The sequence below is a fragment of the Schistocerca piceifrons genome, chromosome 7 (assembly GCF_021461385.2).
Source record: "Schistocerca piceifrons isolate TAMUIC-IGC-003096 chromosome 7, iqSchPice1.1, whole genome shotgun sequence".
In the NCBI taxonomy this organism is placed as follows: Eukaryota; Metazoa; Arthropoda; class Insecta; order Orthoptera; family Acrididae; genus Schistocerca; species Schistocerca piceifrons.
In genome coordinates, this window is record NC_060144.1 from 355,040,461 (window position 1) to 355,066,923 (window position 26,463).

The following is a 26,463-nucleotide window of genomic DNA, read 5'->3' on the forward strand; positions in this document are numbered from 1 at the left end:
CTGGTTTTGGTAAATGACTCTGTTACCAACTTTCAGATCCCCTAAACATGAAGGAAGCCAGAGTTGTTTCCCTGTTGTAGTCAGAGAAGGCATCAGATGACTCAAAAACTTTCTGACCTTTGTCACTGCTCTGATAGATACTCGTATCTTATCAGGGACTGCCTAGAAGAGAAATTCACACACCAACTACCTGGATACTAACTTCGGAAATTATATATGAGCCAGGTACTAAATCTGATGTAAACATTGAGGACAGATTCAAGAAAAAAAATATTTGAGTTGCATTCTTTGACCTGAGAGCCGCATAGGACATTGACAACGACCAAAATCTGCTGATTGAACTATACAAGCTGACAAGAGACCATTGTCTCACATCCTTAGTTGGCATCCTCCACAGCAATAGATTATATGCCAGCCTCTATGGAAAGAACTGTAGTCAGTGGAACTGGGTGAATGGCTTACCACATGAAAGCATTCTGGCTGTAGTACTGTACATTGTGAACACAAGTGACCAGGCAGAGTCAAATCCCACCAAGCAAACTTTCAACACACACACACACTATCTCTATTATAAAGCTATAAACCTGAAGCCAAACCCCAGCATGAGGTAGGTATAGGGTGACCAGACATCCAGAATAATCCGGACATGTCCTTTTCGGCTCTTTGTCCGGGGTCCGGGCAGATTTTTAACATGTCCGGCTTTTTCGCAAAAGTGAGCGTAATACAGTTAAATTTACAATTCGTCCCATTCTATTGCTTTTTCTTAAATACTTTAACTATTGGCACAGCCTTCGTGATAAACACGTACGAGAGCTGTGTTAGTAGGTGGCACCAGGACCGTCGATGTTATCGTTGATCGACCTATAAGCGAATGTAAATATCGATTAATTAAAATTTTCGTTTTGTATCTTCGCTTTGTATTGGCTTTGCTTCCTGTAGTGCAAGTGTGATTTGTGAGTGTAATTTTTAACCAAGTGAGTTACATAAAATATTTGGCTATGCCTATATGAAAGTGTACATTTTCTGATGTCCTTTTCTGCAAATATCCAGCTTTCAAGAAAGGGAGAAATGAATTTGAAGCGGAGTGTAAGGTATGTGGAGCTGGAACGTATGTCTCAGTGGCCAATCAAGATAAGAAATAACTCGATAGATTAACTGTCATGGTTTTATTTCATTGTTTTATAGTCATTCAATTTATTTGTATTCGGAAGGTTAAAGTGCAGTTTACATGTCGTCAGCTGCTGATTCAATTGTAGACGTTGGTAGTGGTGCATCGAATGAAGGGAGGTGAATGGTCTTATGTTTTTCACTTTGTAAACAATTCCGTGCTGTTGACATAACGTAACAATTGACGCCACACTGTCACCACAATCAATGTTCTTAATTTTTTTTTTTATATTGCTCAGTCAACCACCACCTGACCATCAGTAACAATTAACTACTAGTTTTACCGGTAATTCCCTTCAGTCACGTGACTTGTCCAAAGCTGATGGATCGTATCCTTATCTGCAGTTGACCTGTTTGATGCGTCCTCTTTTTTCTTCCTTTATCTTCCTTTTTGAAGCTGTTTGTCCTCCTTTTTAAACAATTGCATTTGGTCACCCTAGGTAGGTATGTACTTTTCAGCTCAATAACAAACAGAAGCGTGATGAGAACTCTGTGTGCTGTGATGAAGTGAACAATTCCAGCATTGCTTACAGCCAAAATGTCTAGGTGTGACTCTGGATCACACCCTGACACAAGAAAAAACATTATTAGGTAACATTAGAGGTAAGAAATGGGGTAATGATCCTTGACTGTTAGGAATGTTGTATGATGCTGTGCATGTCTGCTACTGAGTACACTAATTTTATGTGGAGCAGATGCACATACGAAGAAGGTTGATACCACAGTAAAATAGTCAGTGTTGGTTGCAGTGGGATGCGTGAAGCAAACATCAGTGCAGAAACTCTACTCACTCATTAATGCAGGTCCTAGTGGGTGGCCATCGGAAGCACCTAGTTGGAAAGATTGAGTACAGAACTGGAGAATTTCGACATCTTCCCAAGAGAAAAGCCTGTTTCTGACAGTGAGCTCCTGTACACTGTGGGGCTCATTTTGAACAGCATGAGGGTGGGAGTACCACACTGCAAGACAGACTTGCAGAAGTGATACATCCTCTTGGATATATCTATGCAAGTGGTGAGATGCAGTATCAGGACCACTTGCTGCATTATTGCCTGCTGTATGAATCTTGCACAATGAAGATCTTCTAAATTTGCTAGCAAGAACACTTTGGACACAGTTTTCTGGAGCTAAACTTCTCCAAACAGGAGGAGGAAAACAGGGTATTCTGACAGATGATGTTATGAAAGTAAAACATGAATGCGCACTTCGAAGTTTATTGACTTGGTAAAGGACATAAACTGAGGAAGGGAGCAGGGGAAGCATGAAAGTTTATGGAATTAACCCTTTGAGTCCCAATGATATTAAAGAAAAATTAATTTTAAAATTTTTCTTAAAATAGACTTTTGTCATCTTTGTAAACAATGAGTACAAGAAGAAACTGGCAAAAAGTAAACAATCATTGTTGTAAGGAAGTGGTTTCCCTTTGGAATACAGTTTTAAAATTTCTCACAAACTTAATCTTTATTATCATAGTAAGGAATAAATGCAAAAAGAAATTCACTAAAAGTAAACAATACATTTTTTTTAAGGAAGTGCTTCCCTTTGGAACCACAAGCACACACAATTTTCAACCACCCATCATTTCATGAGATATATTTGTTTCATGAGATATGTTTGGAAAAAATTTCATACTTTTCCTAGACAAAAATGTCTCATCTTGAAACAGCCATGAACTCATAATTCCTTAAACAAATTACACTCCTAAATAACAAGCAAAAATGGGCCTAAAATTTAAAAAGATTAAATCAGAAGTACATATTGCTGCACTGGTTTTGTTTTGAAACTACTCATAAAAGTGGTACTGCAAACTCAGATAACTTTAGATATACTTACTTCTACTGTCAGTGGTCCCCTTAATATGATCACTATTTATTTTACGAGATTATTGCAGTGCTGCTAATGTATTAGTAACATACACACAGAGATTTATAATATATGAAGGGACAATTACAAAGAAAATTCTATAAATACAGACATAAAGTGATAACAATAAAAATACAAATGTACATCAAGAATTTATAAAATACAGACAGGAAAAACTAATAAATAAACAGCAAGATAGTTCTCTTCGTATTCTGTAGAGAACCAGTGTTATGCAGTTTGGAGTTGGCTGTGAAATACCTATAATTTGATAGGGTTAACTAACAGGAGTTGGTTGTAGAAAACCTGTCACAGCGCATCCAGCCTCTTGTCCTTGGAATCTTTCATGGCATTATTTCTGAACAAAATCTTCTTGGTTTTCTAGCCATTTCAATTCAAATAAAATTCTCTAGCTTTTGATGCCTATCTCCACCATTGTCTTCAGGGGTAAAACCACTGACTGCCAGAGCTGGCATGTTTTTCTGCTTATATCGCCACGATTGTGGCCTTTGGCACCAATGAGAGAGGGGCCAAAATGACACATGCACAGAAAGTGAGTTGGGCAGTTGTAGTAACTCTGGCCTGCCACAGAAATGAGTGACATCAGGAGGCATAAGGGGCTGGCGCCACATTTGAAACTGCTCTCTTGCCTCTCTCCAAGTATCAGGTATTCATCATTGCTTCCTTTTGACACTCAAAGCTCGCCTCCGTGCCCTACTAAATGTGTACATATGGTCTGTGTTACAATTGTTGCTTTTCATTCTAATCTCAGCTGCCTTTTTTCCAATGGAATTCCAGTGTGTTGATCCACAAGGCAAACGTCTCGAGTTTTCAGACTAAATTTTGTGGCCAATTTCCAGGCAGTGCTCAGCTATGGGTGACTTGTCAAGGTCCCTCTGTTTAAAATGTCAGTTGAGTAGACGCTGCAACTGTGTGAGTTATCTGACATACATAGATGCTATAGCATTTGCAAGAGGTGCCATATATGCTGGTCACATGAAATGCTATTTCATCTTTAATAGGGTGCAGCGTATTTCTTATCTTGGGTGTGCACTGGAACACTGGTCTCAGTCCATGTTTCTGTTACTCATTGTCCCACAGTATGGCAGCAAAGCAGCCGTCTTGGCCTCTTCTGCTGATTCAGAAGGCATCCTTCTTTCATGGAACCTGAGGGCATTTGCAATGTCTGTCTTGCTATAACCATTCTCTCTGAACACATGTCTCTGGTGCTGCAATTCAGACTGTAGGTGGTCAGAAGTAACTTTTTCTGTGTGTATTAATGTGCTTAGGACCACTTTGTTGTGTACAGGATAGTGAAAACTAGCAGTGTTCAAGTATCAGTCAGTGTGTGTTGGTGCCAGAGGCCACAGTCATGGCTATGTAAACAGAAAAGCATGCCAGCCCCGGCAGTCAGTGGTTTTACTCCTGACGATGATGGCAGAGAGAGTCATTGAAAGCAAGGAATTTTGTTTGAACTGACACAGCTTAAAAACTGGGAAGATTTTATTCTGCATCCAGTCTCGTTCAAAGCTCTATCAACATCTTTGTAATGTGCAGAATTTTGCCAAAATGTTGCTGAATTTTCTGCTGCGGAGAAACATAATGCAAGGGCTGATGTTTGAAGCACTTTTGTTTTAGATTAGATTAGATTTGATTAGATCCAGTTTTTGTTCCATATATCCAAAAATTGAGATGATTCTCATGGATGTGGAATGTATCAAAAAATATAGCATAAAAACATAAAACTTTTTAATATAATACATACTACCCCAATCATTTGTCAGGAGACTGTTGAAATAGGTGAATACAATGCGGTAAACTGGAACAGCTAATATTTACAGAATTAACACACTGTCAGAATGAAACACTGTTATGCACTATTAATAAATTTGTCACACACAAAATACCTAATCTTGTCTGTTGTGACCAAGTGCTGTCAAAACTGAAATCTAACAGATATTTTTACTTAAGATGGCTTTAACAGTCTCTGTTAAGATATTTATCTATGGAGTAGAAGGAGTTGCCTACTAAAATGTATTTCAGACTCTGTTTAAACGGTGCTTTATCTGAAGCTAAGTTTTTAATGGTTACTGACAATTTATTGAAAATGTGTGTTCCTGAATATTGGACCCATTTTTGAATCAAGGTAAGTGATTTTAGGTCTTTATGTAGATTGTTCTTATTCCTAGTATTGATACTATGTATTGAGCTATTGGTTGGAAACAGAGATCTATTACTTGCAACAAATTTCATTAAGGAATAAATATACTGAGAAGCAGAGGTTAGAATACCAAGTTCCTTGAACAGGTTTCTGCATGATGTTCTTGAATTTACACCACCAATGATTCTTATCACACACTTTTGCACCCTAAAAACTTTTGCTTGGTTTGAATGCCGCAAGTGATTTCTGTAAGTTTGTAGATGATGGTGTTCTGTGCAAATACTTCAAGTTTTGTATCTTCACAATGCACTTTGAATGTAAGGAAATGGTTCATCATTACTCCATGGTGGTGACACTAAACCCATTGGCTGGAATATCGAGGTTCAAGATCCCATCTGACGAGGTTTTCTGTGGCCTAAATTGTTGAAAGTGATTAAGCAATGGCGAATTTCCATCTCCATTTCTGTCTACTCAGAGATTGCTCTTCATTTCTAATGCATTCAGTGTCAACAGAGCATTAATACATACTTATATAAAGATGCTGGATGAATTTTGAGATCATGGAGAATTGTAAACAAATTCATAATGATATGAGAAATATTCTGATAAAACTTTTGGTTCCATTTTTGTTCCTTTTTCCTTAAGAAAACATCTGTGTGAGATGAGGATGGCTTTAAAATCTAGATGCAGTATGCCTACATTGAAAGAGAAAGTAATTGTTGCTACTTCATACTAACATTTGCTTCATACCAACTTTTGCTTGGTCCGTAGGCAGCCTAAACAAAGTAGCTAAGGATTGTAAAAACCCCCATGATTTTCTGTATTTTCTGTTACATACTTCACTCTGAATTTGTGATTCTATCCTTTATGGTGAGGTTGGTTGCATAGAAAGCTCTACATTTGAATTGTGTGTTTGATACAGAAACAGATATAAAAACAAAAGTGCTTAACTGAAATATTTTCATATATTCGTATGTGGAGTTCATGTCTGAACTGTTTTACTGTCATACTTATACCAGTTTTATAGAGGATTCACATGCAGGCCCAATGAAAAAGACTGATAAAATATTAAAGCTTTCAGACAAAGTCCTTCTTCTGCAGTACAAGACACATACACATTCATACAAGTCACAAATACATGAGTGCTCTAGTACCCTGAGACAATATCAATATGTGTGGAGTTGTGATTGTGTGTATATGTGTGTTTTTCTCTGATGCAGAAGAAGGACCTTGCCTGAAAGCTTTAATATTTTAGCAGTCTTTTTCATTGTGTCACTCTGTCTTTCAGTACCACCTCTGTACGATGAGTAACAATGTATTCTACCCATGCTATTGTTATTCCATCTGGGACTTTCCATTGTTTGATGATATATACCACTTTTCCATCTTATAAGTTCACAACAGTTATTATTACAGTAATGTTGCATAATTGTTTGAAATCCATTCTTTGTTCTGTTAGTACCTAATGAAACTCTTTTAAAATAAACCTAATTGACTCATAGCTGCTGATTCTGTTATCAAGATATGTTAATGTTTTACTTTTAGAAACACATTTGCTTATGTCTGTTTTTGCTTTGATATATTATTCACACAGATCTGGATTCTCCTGGACCAAGTCCGAGTACATATTTTTTTATAGACTTGAGTCGTACATGTGCCTTATTGGTGGGACGTTGCCTTGGCGGTATACTACATGGACCACAATTTTCTTTGGAAGAAAAGAATGGATGTCACTGGTTAAACCACCATCTGTTTTCACATGGACGAGAACTTTATGATTCCATTGATGTCTGTAAGTTTACAACAACATAATGATCATTTTGGGAAACTCATCCATTTATGTAATTATAGTAATTTAAAATTCTTTTGTTGTATCATTTCCTTTTGTGCAGTTACATAATTTGATATTAATAAGAGAATGGAATGCAATGAGGGGAGAGGTGCAAACAGTGGTAGAATTATTAATACAGCTGAGTTTAGAGCAGATGTATTAGAGGAGCAAAGTTTTATTTCACTGCACAATTTCAACAAGTGACTGCATGCACTCTGTCCCGAATTTGCAAGAGAAGAAGGTGGAAACATTTCTGGCTGACTGTATCACATTAGACAAAATTTAGGAATAGAAACTTGGTTTATTGCATGTTTACAAACAAATAAGACCATCATATTGTAATTATGGAATTAGGATGAAGTTCGAAAGAAATAAGAACAAGTGCATTAAGAAATTAGGCAATAGAGTTAAAGCCAAAGCACTAAGGTTAATTGGTGGAAGAGAAAAGGAGTATAGAAAATATGAAAATAATTAAGAATCCAAAGAAAATGACGCTGATTAAAAACAAAACAAATTGCCTGTAACTTAGAAAACTGATAGGTTGTTCAAGAAGGGACATAAAAAATATGTAATATGTGATGTGAAGCAATAGCCACCAAGAAACAATGTCAGCTATAAGTACAAAGAAACCAAGGCAAAATGCCTATGAGAACAATGCAGTGAACATGTTTACAATGAATCCAGATATTGTGACTACCATATTTACTCGAATCTAAGCCACACCTGAAAAATGAGATTCGAAATAAAGGAAAAAAAAAAAAAAAAAAAAAATTCCCGACTCTAAGCCGCACCTGAAATTTGAGACTCGAAATTCAAGGGGAGAGAAAAGTTTTAGGCCGCGCCTCCAGATCGAAACAAAGTTGGTCCATTGTAATATGAGACACAATTTAGGTCGAATGAATGACGATACAGCTACAGTAGTTTGGTTCGAGTCGTAAGCTTAGCAGTTAGGCTTTACCATGTAGTCATTGCTATGCGTCAGGCGCTCCGTCCGTATTTATACGGGTACCCTTTCTTTTTCACGTGCTTCGCCTGGTTTGAATCGATTGCTTATTTTGCTTTGATCTGATAAGTGTCGTTTTCTTTGTTATAGGTGTTTACGTCACTCTAAGCTGAAATGCATTACTGTACTGTGTCATGCATTGTTTGTCGCATTCTGATAGTGCGTGTTTACAGCCTGTCGCTGCTCGCGGCATGGCTTGCTTTTGTGCGCGCTGCCGCCGCTTACAATTAAAAAAAGAGAGAGGAATCGTCTCATTAGCGAAACAATGGCAAGAGACTGCTATTTGTTGTTACTTACACTGCTGCTTTCTTTGATAATGATCAACAAGAACCAAATAATAGACTGCGTATGATAGAACATGTTCTGAACGAGAGTTAGGTGAAAATTTTTCTCCGTTTGAAAATCTTTGCAGCCGCTTCTTTAGTACATCAAATTTTGCACAGAAATTAGAGTCATCTTAGATTTAAAAATCTAGTCAGTTGCCGTGCTTCGTTTCTGACTGTATCACTATTACGCGTAAGAATGATACGAATATAAACGTGACACGATACGTATATTCTTCCGCGTTTGCTGTTGTGTCACTCTAGTTTCGTAGTTTATTAGGCAGACAGGATTTAAATGAGATAGCAGCAAACACGAAAGAATACATGGCAAAATGTTTATATTCGTATTATTCTTATGATGAAGAGAATATTGCATGTGATTCACATTTCATCAGGTTCCTATTAGCAACCATCTCTTCTCACAGGCAGAAAAAATTCAGAACGTAGAATTGGCCATATTGATAAACATCCCAAACAGTCTTGCCAGTCGGATTTTCGTAGTATATTGAAATTCTGCTACATTCGAAGATTAACAATACGGAATTTGTATTTACTTCAGTGGATAATGTATGAAAATGCAATGGTCGAAACTCGGGGCGGAGAAAAAAACCTCGTCTTCCACCTTTTTTTTGAAATTTATTTACTGACGCAGAGGTTTCGGCGCCAGTTTTTATCTCTGTGCCAACAAAGCATGCCTGTGTAGCGTTACATATATTCGACGGCAGAAGTTAGTTGTGGCGGCACCTACCAACATTTTTCAGAACTTCCGCTTGCTTTGCACTCGATTCTAAGCCGCAGGCGGTTTTTTGGATTACAAAAACCGGAAAAAAAGTGCGGCTTAGATTCGAGTAAATACGGTAGATTAACTGCAGTGTTGAAGAGCTGGTGAGATAACATTGTTGAATGCAGAGTAAAAAATGATGATGAAGAATTGCGGTGAAATAAGAAATGAACTTCCCAAGGAAATGACCTCCAAGTGAACAAAATGGTATTCACATGTCATACATGCTTTATGTTCTATATGCTGGTAATCAGAGATTCCTACATCTTTGAACGTATTGTCTTGGACAACAATTTTGATATCTTGTTACGCCTTCTGCTGATACAAAGCGGGGGGTAGAGTTATATGTAGAGATGATCATAGAGTTGTCATGCTTCATCTGGGAAGAAAGTGTTCCATACTAAATCTCTTATTGCAATGCATCAAGAAATGTCTCCAAAAAGGCAGAGTAGCCCAGACACTTCCATTTATGGCCAGCTTAGTTGAACACATGTTTTGATGACCAAGGGACTTGACATCTTTTAGATAATGTTGGATAATGGAAGAAGTGTGTTCCACAATAAATGTAGCTGCCCCCCCCCCCCCCCCCCCCCCCCCCCGAAGGTAGTAAATGTTGCCACTCCCATTCCCTAATTCTGTTTCATTCAACAAAGAAAAAGTCAGTATAAAATTTCTGCCCGATCAGACAACTTCTAGATGAGCACTAAACACCTTTAAGTTGGAAAATATTGTACAAATTAATTAATTCTGTTTAAAGGTGGTAGGCTCTTCCCCATCTGGGTGCTGTTTTAGAATAAAAGAAACTTTTGCTGATATCTTAAGGTCACTGCAACAGTTGTAAAAACATTCTGAACCAAGTTTACCAAAACATATCTTACAAAATATCCTGATAATCTGAGAAATTTAAGAAAAAATGTATTTTGGTTAATAATGCACATGTTGTATAAGAACAATGCATTTTCATCTTTTATTAAACCAAAACATGATGTGAGTCTAATGGAGGATTTAGTATTATAAGGTTTTCTATGTTTTCCTGCAACAGTGTGTTAAACTAATTCAGTCACATCATTTTTGAGATTTTTGTTATAATATTAAACTAGTTTGCAACCTCTTTTTGCATGCAACAGCTGTCTTTGGTACGTTCTCAGTTCCACTTTCATAGCCAGGGGTATCCTTCCACAATGAAGGGGCTTTGATGAGAAAGTCAGTGTTGAGAGAAAACCTGTAGAAGAAATATTTGATGCTAAGAATTACAAAAGCCAAAAACTCAATGTTGATAAAGAAAGAAAAACCAATTTGACATAGAGTGTAACTCTTTGGTCAGTGTTCTTCATCTACCTCTTGAACTTTGTGTCCTTGCAGCACAACTTACATTGTATTAACTTCATCAGCTGTTGGAACATTATCATCAAATAATGACAGACTCACAGTTTCAGGAACCAAGTACCTGTCTGATATCTGGACCAATATCCTGATAATTTCACAGTTCTCTTTGCTTTAAATTTTCTTAGTATTCATCTCACGGTTGTTTCTTCATAGTAAGATGATGATCAACAAATCGAAGAATGATAGAGTGGATGCCATCAGGCATTTCATTACCACCAGTCATGTAAACCTTTCTGTAAAGTTTTGCCTTTGATTCTCTGAATCTTGTGCAGTCTGCCATGTTGGAATGTGTCATTTCTGGACCAAAGGTTGCTTTACCAGAGGGTCCAAATAGGTCCTCAAAACAATGGGACGTAATAACGGAGGAGGGACAACAGATAATGACTAAATAATTTTCTTAGATTTGTAGTGATGAACTGTGTTGCTTGCCATTTTATCACAACAAAGGACCTGAAATTTTCGGTTTAACTTTCCTTTCCACTGGGAAATAGCCGTGGCTTGCCCTTCTCCTTCAGGGACTCCCAATATTATTCCTCCTTGCCTTGGAAAGTTACTATTATTAACAGTCCACCAACCTTTTCAACACTGTGTTTGCTGGTATCAGCTTCCAGCCCTGTGCAGTGCTAATTCTTGGCAGTTGTTAGATTTGTGTCATAATTAAGTCTTGCTTCTCTAACTTTTTTCAGTATCTTTGAAAATAAGTTTACTTTGTTGTCAGGTTTTCAATATAACACTTGAAATCTTCTGAATCCACTATAAAAATGTAAAACCCATTTTGGTCTTTCATCTATCTACCACTCCAGACAAAACAGATGTAAAACAGTGCAAAGTACATCAAGATTATGGAGCTGCTGCAGCAGCTTCAGTTATTGCTGTGACTGATCTTTGCTCAACAATGATAGGTAACTTTCTATTTTAATGACCAGCATCATTGTTTTCTTTGGTTTCTGACAAATCATCTGTTTATAATGCACCAACCTGACAAGAAGCAAAATGTTCCAATTCTTAAGAAATCATTTTTCTTCTGCTAGCTTCCATTGGAATGTGATTCAGAGATATTTGTTTCTTGTGTTTTAGTTTTTGACCTACGCTCAAAACATAGGATGGTTGTCGTTTTTGAGATGCTGCATTAGGAAATTATTTTTGCTAAGTGATGATCTACAGTTGATGAGTACTTTATGAAATTCTTACCCTCTTCTTTTTTTCATCTGTTTTAGATCTCGGAGTAAGCTATGTCAGAGAGACTGTCCATAATTTCCACAAAAAGATCTCTTTTTTTGTTTTCTGCCACTACAGTTATACTCTGAACACCACATTGAAGTGCTTGGCAGAAAATAATTTCCAGTGTACCGCTCATGAGGGCTTTATCCCATTCCATTCGTATACGGAATGCAGGATCAATGATTACTTAAAAATGACTCAGTGCATGATATAATTAATCTGATTTTGACTTCATGGCCCTTTTGGAAATGATGTGTAGTATATTTCTGGATTCCTCACTTACCACTGATTTTTGAAAATTTTAAGTAGGGTTCATGAGATGGTTGACATCTTGTCTTCAAGCATGTGCTAGTTCAGATTTTTCAGCAACTCTTTACCATGAATCCAATAAGCCTCTGATTTTGTATACTGCCCTTCTTTGTATCCATTTAGTATCTGCTGATAGTCCTGGTCTTTAACGTGGGAGGCTAGGCTGTGGGCAATGGGTTACATACACTTGAGCAATATTTTAGGACGAGTCACAAAAGTGTTTTGTAAGCTACCTTCTTTGTATACTGATTGCATTTCCTTAATATTCTGTGATTATATCAAAGTTTGCCAACTACTTTACCTATGACTGGGCCTATGTGATTATTGTGTTTCATTGTTCAAACTATTGGATCCGCATAATTTAAGTAAAAGCAACAACTCCCTTAATAGCAGAGGTGTTGTTGAAAGGCACGTAAACAAGACTCAGCACTTTGCTAGCTTTCAGACCAATTATTTTTTGAGGCAGAGTAAGTGCACATGAGTGGCGGAGACCAGGAGGGGCAGTTGGTGAAGGTTGGCTGATGTCAGGAAGGGAATGGCAGCAGGTGTAGAGATTATAAATGTGCAAGGGAGAGGAAACAGGTGCACAAGCTAGGAAAGTGGTTTGGATTCCTTCACTTGTGAGATTGTTCTGTAGATGATGACTTTGGACAGGGGATTGGCATGGGGGGACAGAACACAGAGAAAGAAGAGACTTTGGGGAAGAGGATGTAAGTTCAGGATGCGTGAAATTAGTTTCCTGGAATAGGGGTGGAGGTGGGTGCAGGGGAGGAGGCTGTCGAAGACAGGGGCCAGGAGGATATGGAAATGAAGGATGTGTTGCATTGTTAGTTCCCAACTACTTATTCCATAGAAACTGGTGTTGGACAGAGTACTTGGCAGTACATTCTGCCACTGAATGGTCAACTCATCTCTTGGCCACAGTTTGGCAGTTACCATTCATTTTGGAGGATGGGTGGTTAATTGTCATGCCCATATAAAGTAATGTGCAGAAATTGCAATAGTGCTGGTATGTGATATGACTGATTTAACAGGTCACAGAGCATCTGACAGGGTAGGATAAGTCTGTGACAGACTGGAGGAGGATATGCTGGGTGGATGAACTGGACATGTTTTCCATCTAGGTTTTCACAGATATATGACCCTTGTGGCATGAGATTGTGAGTGGCGGTGGGTATGATGTAAGGATGGACTATAATACTGCATAGACTGGCTGGATGACAGAATACCACTTTAGGAGGAATGGAAAGATTGTGGAGAGGATGTTCCTCATTTACAGGCTTGGAGATAGATAATTAAAGCCCTAGCTAAGGATATGGTTCACCTGTTCCAGTCCCCCATGATACTGAGTGATGAGAGGATCTAACATTCTGATGACTTAAAGTGAGTGTGGATCTGGGTTATATCAGCTAATTCCCCCAAACCACCTTCCTCTTCTTTATGAGATGACTTACTTGGAATTTGCAGCCACTCTTCTTTACTGAATAGCAGGCTGCTGGAAACCCTCTTGACTTACTGTCTGTCAAACAATGCTAGGTACAGGAATTATTAGACTCTTTCTACGTATGAAATAAGTAGACATAAAAACTTTACTTTTCATCAACTAACGATGTATTTGACCTCCATACACAATAAAAATTTCACTTTCCACATGAATATGTAACTTCGTGCAAGTGTCTCATACAGTTGGACGTTAGAAACAAATAAGAGTTACAGTTAAAAGAAAGTTGGCTTGGATGCCATGACCTTTCTTAACGTGAATCATAAAAATGAGTCTTGCCTCTAACAAGGTTGCGTCAAGAGCCTACAAGAGTACTTTTTCAACTGTTCTTATTTTAATAACAATAGTCAATGACACAATAAGCACAGAGCTGCATATAAACTCCATGGTTCTTCCTTACACACTCACTAAAACATCTACGGATTGCCTGACAGGTACTTGTCAGTGCTGTCCGACCACCGCGTCTACTTTCTTCCCGCATCTGATTTTAAACCTGCACACACACAAACATGTGACATGCAGTAGGTAGGATTCTACCATCCCACACTCATATCAACAATATCATGTGTTCAGGACTGTAGAAGGCTGAGTTGTTCTATAATTTACACAGAAATTCTCGAATCACTACAAGGGGTGCTTCCTAGCAGCTGGTTCATGGGGGTGGCCAGAGAATTTGTGGTATGTAAGGATATGGTATAGGAAGTCTCTCTGCTGACTAGGTTTGGGAGTAGTGCCAGTCTTTGAAGGGCTTAGAAAGACCTCAGCATTCTGGGCAAGGAATTTCTTGCCATTGCATAAGTACCATCCACTCTAAACTATATTGGAGTGACTTTTGCTGTGGGAGGGATGACTGCTATCAAAATGTAGGTACTGTTGATATTTAGTGGGTTTGACATGAAAAAAGATATGACTAGAGCCATTAGAGGGATGGAGATCAACATTCTGGAGGGTGGCACTCTGGCCTAAGGTGATCAGGTGATATGGGTGGGAGGCAAAGTGTTGAGGCTTTGAAGGAATCAATGGGTATAGATAATAAAAATATCACCAATGAACTGGAACATGATTAGGAGTTTGGATGACTACAAAAGTTTCTTCTAGATGATTCATAAGCAGATTGGCATAGCACATTTATTTGTGTATTTTCCCCATCAGAGGAGAAGTATTTGTGTGTGAGGATGTAATTAGTTAGTTGGATTAGGAACGAGGTCTTGAGTTTGGAGTTGGAAGGACTTTGAGATAGGTAGCATTCGCTAGCAGGAAGCTCATGTAATAATACTGTACCAACAGCCATTATTTTGATATTTTTTTATGAGGCAACCTGTTTTGACATTACAGTCATGCCATCTTTAGAGCTTTCACATGAATGACACCAAATACCACTCATACATGTACAAGACAAAGCACCAATATTCACGTCTGGTTCCACAGAAATCCGAACTTGATGAGCATGTGTGCTCTTCACACATGTAGCAGCAACTGCTCATGAAGTTCGAATATCTATGGACCAGATGCAAATATTGGTGCCTTGTCTTATCATTCAGGAGTGCTACTTGGTGTCATTTATGTGATAGGCCTGGAGATGACATGATTGGAACATTGAAACTGATTGCCTAATAAAACAATATCAAAATAATGGCTATTGGTACAGAATTACTACATTTCATTGACCAGCTGCTGTTCTACACTCCTGAGCCCGAGATGGAGTCACATTTACAGTCCATGCGGGAATTCAACAAAGATGTGTAGGGATAAGAGTAAGTGGTCTTTATCTTTAACGTGGGGGGCTAGGCTGTGAGCAGTTGGTTGGAGGTATTGGTCATCCAGAATGTAGATTATTTCAGTGGTAGCACGGTAACCAGCAACAATGGGACATCCAGGATTGTGGAGTTTATGGATTTTGGGACGCACGTAGAAGCTGGGTGTATGAGAGATTGCTGGGATGAGGAGGGAGATGAATTCAGGGAGGGATTCTGGGATGTGTCTAAGAATTTGAGTAGGGATTGGAATTTATGTTGAACTTCTGGATTGGCATCACTGTAGCAGCAAGGCATGTAGGAGGAGGAGCCAGACAGTTGGAGAATGCCTCCTGTCAGGTAATTACTGTGGTTCATCATGACAGAGGTGGAGATGGAGCTCTTTCCTGCAAGGAGATAGATTTATGGTTCTGGTAAGGCCAAGTTGGAGATAAGGAATTTGTGGAAATTAACCAGGAGGTGGTTAGGTGGGAGTGGGGAGGGTCATTGTTAGCTGGTGGTATGAATTGGGAGAAGCAAAGTTCAATGTTAAGATATGATTGGCTTTGGTTTGAAGGGTTGGTGGTGATTGGGAGAAGGAGAGTAAATCTTTGACAAGTGCAGAGTCATTGAACCTGGATGTGGGGTTGAAGGTAAAGGGTAAAGCCTTTGGATAGAGCTGCAACTTCTGTAGGATTGAGATTTTTTTGTGGATAGATTGATAACATTATTTTGAGATTGTTCAAATTCTGGGTTTGTGGGATGTTAGGAGGAAACTGTGGAGGTTGTGGCAGGTGGGAAAGGTCAGAAAGGCAGGGTATAGGTGTTATGAGGGCATTATGAGGGGATTTACTGTGGGTGGGATAGCTATTGATGGACACTAGTGCTCTGAGGTGCAAATAGGATTTTAATAAATTGGAAAATTTTGGGAGGTGGTATCTTCGTTGCTCAGGAAAGCAAGGCTTTTAATGTGGGAGATAGGGTGTAGTTAATTGGGGTTGCACAGTAACAATTTCTTTTGGTGCAAGCACGGGTGGTTCTGGGATACCTGTGCCTTGGTAATTATTTCTCTGGATATATTTAGTGAGGTATTGAAATTTGTAGAATTGGAAAATTTGAATACCATTGCGAAAGGAGGGTTAGCATCCAGGAGGGGGAATTTTTATGCACAGACCACTTCTTAGTTTATTGAAATTGGAAAAAGGGGGTGGGAGATGAAATTAGGTCCACTCTAGTGCACAGAAATTTTCCTATAGGAAGAGTGCACCTTCCTCACATTGTCAAAACCGTAGCAGAATCAGTTGTATTAAGTTCTGAATGTTTCCTGTCTTGTTTAGTTTTTCCATAGGAAAAACCAGCTATGAACTGTTGTTAAATATTGTCTCACCATACAATGTTGTGCAGAAGTTGCTGCCTGATACACTTTGATAATTGACACTTTTGTGACCAACAATGTATTTGCAAATTATCAACACTGCTACCTAGACATGATTTGCAATCATTGTTAAACACAACTATGCACTATTCATTCTGTCAACACTGTCAGATGTCGGCTGCATGATGATATGGAATGAAAGGGAACATTGTAAATGCTTGCTTTTATCCCAAATTCCAGGAAACAATTTCTCAAGGTCCTAAATGACTCTGAGTCTAATTTAACTGCTTGTATTGTACCGTGGTCCTGACATGAATCGTTATACCACTGCAGTCCAGAATCATGATTGCAAGTATTTGCATTCTTTGCACCACCAGCACCAACACCAAATCACAGTGGCCACCTAACAGCCAGTGTGTTGGGAATTTCTTCCTAAGGATTATACAGCCTCCTACAGGTCCATGATAAGTGCTTGACATAGTTCAATTGGTTTCAAAAACTGTATGATGCTAGCCTAGTGTGTCTGCAGTATTTACTGATCCAGTGTGATATTCAAAAGAAAATACTGCCCTGCGGACAAGTTAAATCCAGTAGTTACAGGCAGTCTTGTCATGCTCCGTACATGTTTTCTACTCAATACACATCATAGTTCTTTAAATAATTGCCTTGACTGCTCTCTCTCAACCCACAGTTCAAATATAACATTTTTGCACCGTGTCTTTAGATATTAATTTTCATTTTCCATTTAGGTATAAACTGATTAGTGATAAAGTCACACTGTATACAAGAACTGAGTTCAAGTATAAAAAATGGAAGTTTGAGACAGAAAAGCTCATGTTACAAGGGGTTAATAAGGAATGAATACAGTTTAACACAACCACTGTGTGATTTCTCGCCAATAGCAGATTGATGCATGGAGCATATTAACACACAACAGAAAACAACATTCACACTAAACTTTCATGTGTGTTCTATTGCTGGAAAAGAGCTATTGCAAGAAAGCTAGTGTGAATGCTGTTCTCTGTTACGTGTTACTGTGCTTCACTCATCGATCTTCTGTAGATGAGTGGTTGCCTTTCCCTTATTTTATGTATTACTCCATCCAGGAATTTCCATTATTATTATTCACTGCTTGATTTGTATCTCTAACAATGAATAGTGGAAATGATACCGAAGTTCACTACCTAAATTGAAGTGTAAGCTGACATATTATTTTACCATGCTGGTGAACAATGCAGACAAAATACAAGACCTGTTAAATGCTATGAGCTATGTACCGCATACTGAATTAGAGTTATGTACAAAATATTAAGTGAAAGTAATTAGGAATAATAAGTTGAAGAAAAACAAAGAACTTAACATCAAAGTTGAGAAAGATATGTTGAATGGAATGAGAAGTATTCTGAAATGAAAAATGCCCGCTATCTGGGAAGCAAAGTCACACAAAATGTGTGAAGCAAGGGATGCATAAGAAACACATTGGTCAGAGGCAAAGGAAGGTTTTACCGGTGAAGTAAATCGATTGGCATAAAAAATTAATTGTGAAGTGATGACAGAATTGTTGACTCTGAAAGTTTGAAGTACTTTACAAGTAAGGAGTGGAATTGTGGACGGCAGGAAACACTCACCAAAGCAAATCTGAAGGGTTCAAAATGAACAGTTTTCGATGGTGTTGAGCCACAATTGTACAATATTTTTTAAAATAGTAAACTGCCGTTTGACTACATATCATTATATTTATCTTCTGTACGTCCAGATTTGAGCTCTTATGCCTTTCTCAGGTACAGTGTTAAAAGAATGTAGACTCTAGAAGATCCTACATTCTTTGACAGTTCATCTTAAAGACATGTGCTAGTTTTCCTTATCTGCTTTGGATTGCCTTAACAGATATGACATAATAATGGTCTAGCAACTTTTAGCATTGTACTTGAGAATGGCATAAAAGCTGAAATCTGGACAGTACAGAAGATAAATATATAACAACGAAGACAGTCAATTACAATAAAATTATTTAATTGGGTAGAAAAAAATCTGCTCACCAACCGGCCGCAGAACACACACATAAAAGACTGTTTTGATTGGCAAGCTTTCAGAGCCAGTGGCTGCTTCTTCAGGAAGGAGGGTAGAAGGGGAAGGAAGAAGGGTGAAGGAAAAGGACTGGAGAGGTCTATGAAAAGGGGTAGATTTTGGGAAAGTCACCCAGAACCGCAGGTCAGGGAGACTTACCATACAGGGATGAGAAGGAAAGACTAATTGTTGGGGACTGCATCGGATGAGATTTGAGAACCTGAGGCTGAGGCTGAGGTTTTCAAATCTTGTCCAATGCAGTCTTTCCTTCTCATCCCATACTGTTAGTCTCCCCTGACCAGCAGTTCTGGGTGACTTTCTTGAAATCTACTCCTTTTCGTAGACCTCTCCAGTTCTTTTCCTTCGCACTTCTTGCTTCCCCTTCAGTCCTACTGTCTCAAGAAGGAGCTACTGACTCCAAAAGCTTGCCGATGTCAACAGTCTTTTAAGTGTGTGTTCTCCCACCGCTTGTTGAGTAGATTTTTTACCTATCCAATTAAATAGAAGATAAACATAGTAATACACCGGCAAATAGTGGTTTACTTTTTCTCTTAAAAGAGTCTAAGGCATGTAGGAAAAATTAACCTAGCAGCAGAGGAAACAGCATAAGAGAAAATTGCAGAGAATGACACATATTGTAATATAGAGAGAGATTAACGAAAATGTGAAATGCAATGTGTATTCAAGTATGAAGAGATTGTCACTGAAAGAAAAGAAGTAGTTAATGTTCTCCTAAAGTAAAAAGGCAATCAGGAAAAAGAAATACTTAAACTTAAAATAAAATTTTTCAATGAAGATGTAGTTTTATTGTTGAAATAGCTGTTAGTTGTAGTGCATTTTAAAGGTTGTTGAGGGTATGTTGATGTTTCCTTTCAAGAATGGGATTGATTTTTTTTATTTTGTGCAGTGTGTTTTCATATATGTAGTGTCTGTTCTTTTGGACATGTCCTGCAGCCACAATGATGTGAGTCACAAAGGAATTAAAGACATTAGCTGCCAGTGAACATTGATTTATATCAATGGGGCAGATTGAAAATTTGTGCTGGACTGGGATTTGAACCCAGGTCTCCTGCTTTCTGGGCAGTTGCACTGGCCACTACGCCATTGGGCACAGTGGTCACAAAAGCATGAACCTACCGTAGTACATCTACCATCAAATCCAAATTCTCAGCTTATACCACACACTACTGATGTAGTGCCCCCTGCTCATTAGCCTCATACTTGTATCACCTCCCCAGTCGCTGTAAGAGTTTGAGTTCGGTGTGCATCTGCAATGAAGGGATCATTGACTGTCATTGCCTTTGTTTCTGTATATGTGTGGACGGGTGTGTGTGTGTGTGTGTGTGTGTGTGTGTGTGTGTGTGTGTGTGTGAATGTATACCTGTATACCTGTCCTTTTCCCCCCTAAGGTAAGTCTTTCCGCTCCTGGGGTTGGAATGACTCCTTACCCTCTCCCTTAAAACCCACATCCTTTCGTCTTTCCCTCTCCTTCCCTCTTTCCTGATGAAGCAACCGTGGGTTACGAAAGCTTGAATTTTATGTGTATGTTTGTGTTTGTTATTGTCTCTATCAACGTACCAACGCTTTCGTTTGGTAAGTTACATCATCTTTGTTTTTAGATATATTTTTCCCACGTGGAATGTTTCCCGCTGTGTGTGGTGGCTGTTGTTTCAGATATATCCGAAAGAACTGACACCATTTCAATCCTTCTGCAGCCACTATGAATCAAGACACGAAAGAATGTCATTAGCTGCCAATGGGCTTTGAGTAGTGAGGCTAACGAGCAGGGGCACTACGTCAGTACTGTGTTACAGAACCTGAGAATTGGGGTCTGTTGGGATGCATGCTAGGGTAGTGGAGACCACTGTGCCTGGATGGCGTAGAGGTCAGTGCAGCTGCCTAGCAAGTGGGAGACCTGGTTTCAAATCCCGGTTGGGCACAAATTTTCAGCATGTGCCATTGATATAAATCAGTACCCACTGGCAGTTAATGTCTTTAATTCTTTGTCTCAGTGTACTTTTGTTAACAATATAATGAAAAGGATAGTTGCTACTCACCATATAGTGGAGATGCTGAGTTGCAGACAGACACAACAAAAAGACTGTTGGGAAGTTACCTTTCAGCCAATAAGGTCTTTGTCAAAAATAGACAACATACACTCGCACAAACACAACTCACACACACATGGCCACAGCCTCTGGCAACTGAAGCCAGATTGGTTTGTCCTTGTTGGCTGAAAGCTAACTTTCCGACAGGCTTTTTGTTATTCCTTTCTGTAACTCAGCGTATCCACTGTATGGTGAGTAGCAACTATCATTTTCGTTATATTGCTACAGTCTATCCTGGATTTTCCACTGTTTACTTTTGTTAACCTGTGGTCCTGTTTTTCAGTGAATGTTATACTGGAGCTTACAAATACAATTGTTGCTCCTGATGCTGTTATCTCCCCTCATCTACGAGAAAGTGTCAAGCACTTAAAGCCAGATGTCAGACTGTGTGTGGAATCCTTAGACATATTTAAGAAATCAACTAGTGTACAGAATAGTGGGGCAGTGTCAAATGAACAGTGTTTTTCTGCTGTTAATGAGTCTCAACTGAAGGAAGATATTTGTTGCTCTAATATGAATATGAGAAGTTCATATGGTTATTCTGACAGTGATGCTCCTAAACACTTTTTTCCATATGAAGATATGATAGAATATGCACAAGCTAATGATTGGGACACGTGTGGACTGGAGTCTAATCCAGTTCTTGAAGCTATTTCCAGAATACTACTTGCAGCTTTGCTGAAGCACACGGGATTGCTTTCAGTTGCTGTCAACAAGCAGATGTGAGTGTTTGTCATCTTCATTTTGTGTTTGCTAGTAATAATCTTACTGCAGCAAATAAGAAGTTACTGCAAGTACTAAAATTTGAACTGTTCATTGTTCTTTGTATTTGCTTATTACAATAATTTTTTTGTTTGCTATTTGACCACTACTGCTATAGAATTACACTATATATGTTACATTCATTGCCTTCTAGTTCTTTGTAAGGTAATCATTCTGAATTTGAAATATGTGATGACTGGAGCATAAGAGAAAGATAAATCAATTACTTAATTGTTACAAGAGATAATAGGGCTGCACAAATTCATCACCTGTGTCCACATGTTACTTTCCTCATTTACTGCTTTGGATTTATCTTAATCTGGAACCTTTCTAAGGGTGATGGTTACCTGTAGAGTCAGCGGTATGTATGATAGGCGTATATGTGATGAAATATCAGTAAATTTTGTTTCAAGACAGATGCAACACTTAATTTACATCTACATCTTCATTTACATCTGCATTTACATTTACATTTATACTCTGCAGACCACCATGAGGCGCATGGCATAGGGTACATCCCACTTGCTGTTCGTATGTGTCATGACACATGTGAACAGCAAGATGACGTAATGTTTTGCACCATAAATGAAGTGCGAAAGTTTTGTTTTTCAGTGTATAAAATTAGCTGCAAGCCAGCCAACGATCTTGCAGATGACAGGATCTATGCTGACAAAACGGCAACAGAAAAAGCCTTGAAAATATGCCTCAAATAGCAAGAACAGTTCTTAAAATCATGTTGTATCATACAGTAAATAATATTTAAAGAACCCACTGACGATGGTGATATTTGTTGCTGAAACTAGTTTGGGAAATAAATAAGTAAATAAATAACAAAAAGTGTTGTGCATCAAAGCATATTCACATTTCCCGTATTGTTGTTTTTCTATGCAAGCACGGACCAAATGGAGGAGTTCCAAGATAAACTTATCATCCCTACAATTAACAGACCCTACCTTTTCATTTTCCTCCTTTTGACACCAGACAAAACTGGTTTCCCATAAACAGGTGAAGTGAGACCCACTGGCTCAGTTTCAGTTTCAGTGAGAGACAGCACCTCAAACTTGGTGGTTAGGAGGATTGCTACAACATCTGAGTCCTCTCTGGTCCCCGTCCACCCTGTACAGGACGGCTAGCTCTACCATTGACATGCCACTTGTAGTCGAGATCCTACAAGTACACGACTCTCAGGAGCTCTTCCAAAACACCAATTTGCAGCAGTTGTCAATCGTTTGACAGTAGTCAGGGTGATTTCCAGCTGCTTACGAATGTCAACCAACTCATCCCTTGTTCGAGAACAGCATTGACAGTGGTGCTGAAATTGGGCTGGTGAATAAATAACTTTAAATAAAGCCTGCTGATTATCTTTTAATTTGTTGAGTTAAACAATTGCTAATTCCATATAAGAGTTGAAGCAACAAATAAATGAATCAAGACTTCTATTAAGGTAGCACAAAAACCTGTGGTAAAAATTATTAATTTCCTAAAAATTTTGATGTTAATTATAGTTGTTAGCAAATTTGAAAGCAGAGTTAATGTACAATAAATGCAGATAATATATAGGGCTACTCCTCTTTAAGGGAAAACTGGATGTAACACAATATGTTAATTGGAATTGGAATATCTGCTACAGTAGCTAAATCAGAAATGCCAATTTACTACAAATAGCTTGTAGATTATACAAAGGACAATGGTAACTTCCAAAACTTCTTAAAAACACTCATTTATTTGCTTTGATAAACAGTGAAATTCACGGGTGATGAATTCTGTGGCAGAAGTATCCAAAAACACTCGTACCGAAAACTTAGGAAAATATAGTTTTGCAAAAATTCTCAAAAAGTAACCTATTTCTCACATAATTGTACAATGCAATTAGAGAATGATCATTTTGAATGAGGTTAGGCTAACTGTTCTCAAAAATTTTAAAAGAACACCATTAAGTTTAAGCCTCTAATTGACGATAACTGTACAAGTTTATTGTGGCACTCACGAATGATCAAAATTTCGCAATATATTTCAATACTAGATGGGTACTGACACAGTCAATGAAAGATTATGCAGAAGCAACACAAACAGTAAAATATGTGAATCTAGAACTTCAAATCAGCACACGAAATTTGTACGAGCGGTCTCTCACAAAGGAATATTCCGAAGTTGGCGTTTATGTATAAATAAATGCGCGTATTGCACAGATTTTTCACTCAGCTGTTTCTGTGCACCTTTTATACTGGCATGCATTGTGAGTTAATCTTGGTCGAAATCGCTGAAATGTGCAGCACCAACCACCAACAAAGCGTGTCTTCTGCCTGTTGCAGCTAACAGTGCAATGTATTGCAAGGTTAGAAAAACATTCACTGTCCTCTTAGTAGTAACACTTGTGTGTGATGTTGCACCAGCTGACTGTACTCTGAAGTAATGGAAAGCCACTGTCAGAACTCAGAAATAGTGGAAAGATGGAACTTTGGGAAAATTTATTTATTTTAATTTTTTTTATTAAATGATACACCAAAATTAAGTTTATAATTAGAGTATGGGCTCATACCTTTATTTATCTACAAAAATCTGTATGTGATTCAAATTCAATTTCATGTCAATACTGACCTCACATAACCCAACTAATTTTAGTCTGTACTGAAAATTCTAAGCTAAAGACGTTTGTTTATTTTGTAGTTATACAGATTAATTTCAAATATGGTGGAAAGTGCAGTTTAATTACTCTTTACTGAAAAGACAATAGTATCACCACAGGTTTGTTATTATTGAAATTATATACACAATTCCCAATAGTATACAGTGAAGACTGCTTTTACAAATTTGTTTATAGCATTCATGCATACCGTATTTACTCGAATCTAAGCCGCACTCGAATCTAAGCCGCACCTGAAAAATGAGACATGAAATAAAGGAAAAAAATTTCCCGAATCTAAGCCGCACCTCAAATTTGAGACTTGAAATTCAAGGGCAGAGAAAAGTTTTAGGTCGCACCTCCAAATCGAAACAAAGTTGGTCCATTGTAATACGAGACACAATTTAGGTCGAATGAATGGCGATACATCTACAGTAGTTTGGTTCGAGTCGTAAGCTTAACAGTTAAGCTTTACCAGGTAGCCATTGCCATGCGTCAGGCGCTCCACCCGTATTTAGACGGGTACCCTTCCTTTTTCACGTGCTTCGTCTGGTTTGAATCGATTGCTTATTTTGCTTTGATCTGATAAGTGCCGTTTTCTTTGTTATAGGTGTTTACGTCACTCTAAGCTGAAAATGCATTACTGTACTGTGTCATGCATAGTTTGTCGCATTCTGATAGTGCGTGTTTGCGGCCTGTCGCCACGCGCGGCATGACTTGCTTTTGTGCGCGCTGCCGCCGCTTACAATTTAAAAAAAAGAGAAAAAGAGAGGAATCGTCTCATTAGCGAAACAATGGCAAGAGACTGCTATTTGTTGTTACTTACACTGCTTTCTTTGATAATGATCAAAAAGAACCAAATAATAGACTGCATATGATAGAACATGTTCTGAACGAGAGTTAGGCGAAAATTTTTCTCCGTTTGAAAATCTTTGCGGCCGCTTCTCTAGTACATCAAATTGTGCACAGGAATTAGTCATCTTAGATTTAAAAATCTAATCAGTTGCCGTGCTTCATTTCTGACTGTATCACTATTAGGCATAAGAAAAATACGAATGTAAACATGACACGATACGTATATTCTTCCGCGTTTGCTGTTGTCTCACTCTAGTTTCGTAGCTTATTAGGCAGATAGGATTTAAATGAGATAGCAGCAAACACGAAAGAATACATGGCAAAATGTTTATATTCGTATTATTCTTATGGTGAAGAGAATACTGCATGTGATTCACATTTCATCAGGTTCCTATTAGCAACCACCTCTTTTCACAGGTAGTAAAAAATTCAGCACGTAGAGTTGGCCATATTGACAAACATCCCAAACAGTCTTGCCAGTCGGATTTTCGTAGTACATTGAAATTCTGCTACATTCGAAGATGAACAATACAGAATTTGTATTTACTTCGTTGGATAATGTATGAAAATGCAGTGATCGAAACTCAGGGCGGAGAAAAAAGCTCGTCTTCCACCCTTTTTTTTTTTAATTTATTTACTGACGCAGAAATTTTGGTGCCAGTATTTATCTTTGTGCCAACAAAGCATGCCTGTGTAGCGCTACATATATTCGACGGCAGAAATTAGTTGTGGTGGCACCTACTAACATTTTTCAGAACTTCCGCTTGCTTTGCACTCGATTTTTTGGATTACAAAAACCGGAAAAAAAGTGCGGCTTAGATTCGAGTAAATACGGTATGTGAAGTTCACATACGTGCTTCAAAATTGTTGCTTTTGAGCTGTTCGATTTCAGGGATACTGTCACAGAAACTCCTTTTTTGAAACTGATATTTTGGCCATATACCTTTCAGCTATCTTACGGGTGAACTGACAGAGTTTCGTAGCTTCAATCTGTCAGCTCACAAGGAAGATGCCAAAAGGGATGTGACCAAAATATTACTTCAGAGAAGTTTCTGTGGCTTTAGAACCAGAATATAATGGGCCAGTGAATATCCCACAATAATACAAAAACAAACTGTTGCTGTATAAAACTTTTATGTGATGGAATTCACACAAACAGGAGTATCATACCAGCTCATAGTCATTTTAACAATAGCCCATCACAAAGGAACTGTATATAATGTATATTACAACAGATCCCATCCACTGCTATCCATAACCTGTTACAAAGAATGAATTTTGCGAGCCTCATGTTAGAGTTCATGAAGGAAGCATTCCAGAGGATTCACTAATCTGAACACTATAGTGTGGTTCACAGAAAATCCACATTGCATAATAGAAGTAATGAAAACTGAAGT

General features: G+C 38.2%; 1 protein-coding gene across 1 annotated transcript in view; it reads left to right on the forward strand.

The window, feature by feature from the left end:
- Positions 1-26,463, forward strand: part of LOC124804616 (probable E3 ubiquitin-protein ligase HERC1) — a 790,356-nt gene that overhangs the window by 217,796 nt on the left and 546,097 nt on the right. The window contains exons 17-18 of the mRNA XM_047264817.1: positions 6,783-6,980; positions 21,110-21,548. Of these exons, the coding sequence (XP_047120773.1) occupies positions 6,783-6,980; positions 21,110-21,548 (637 nt within the window). The remainder of the gene's footprint in view (positions 1-6,782; positions 6,981-21,109; positions 21,549-26,463) is intronic.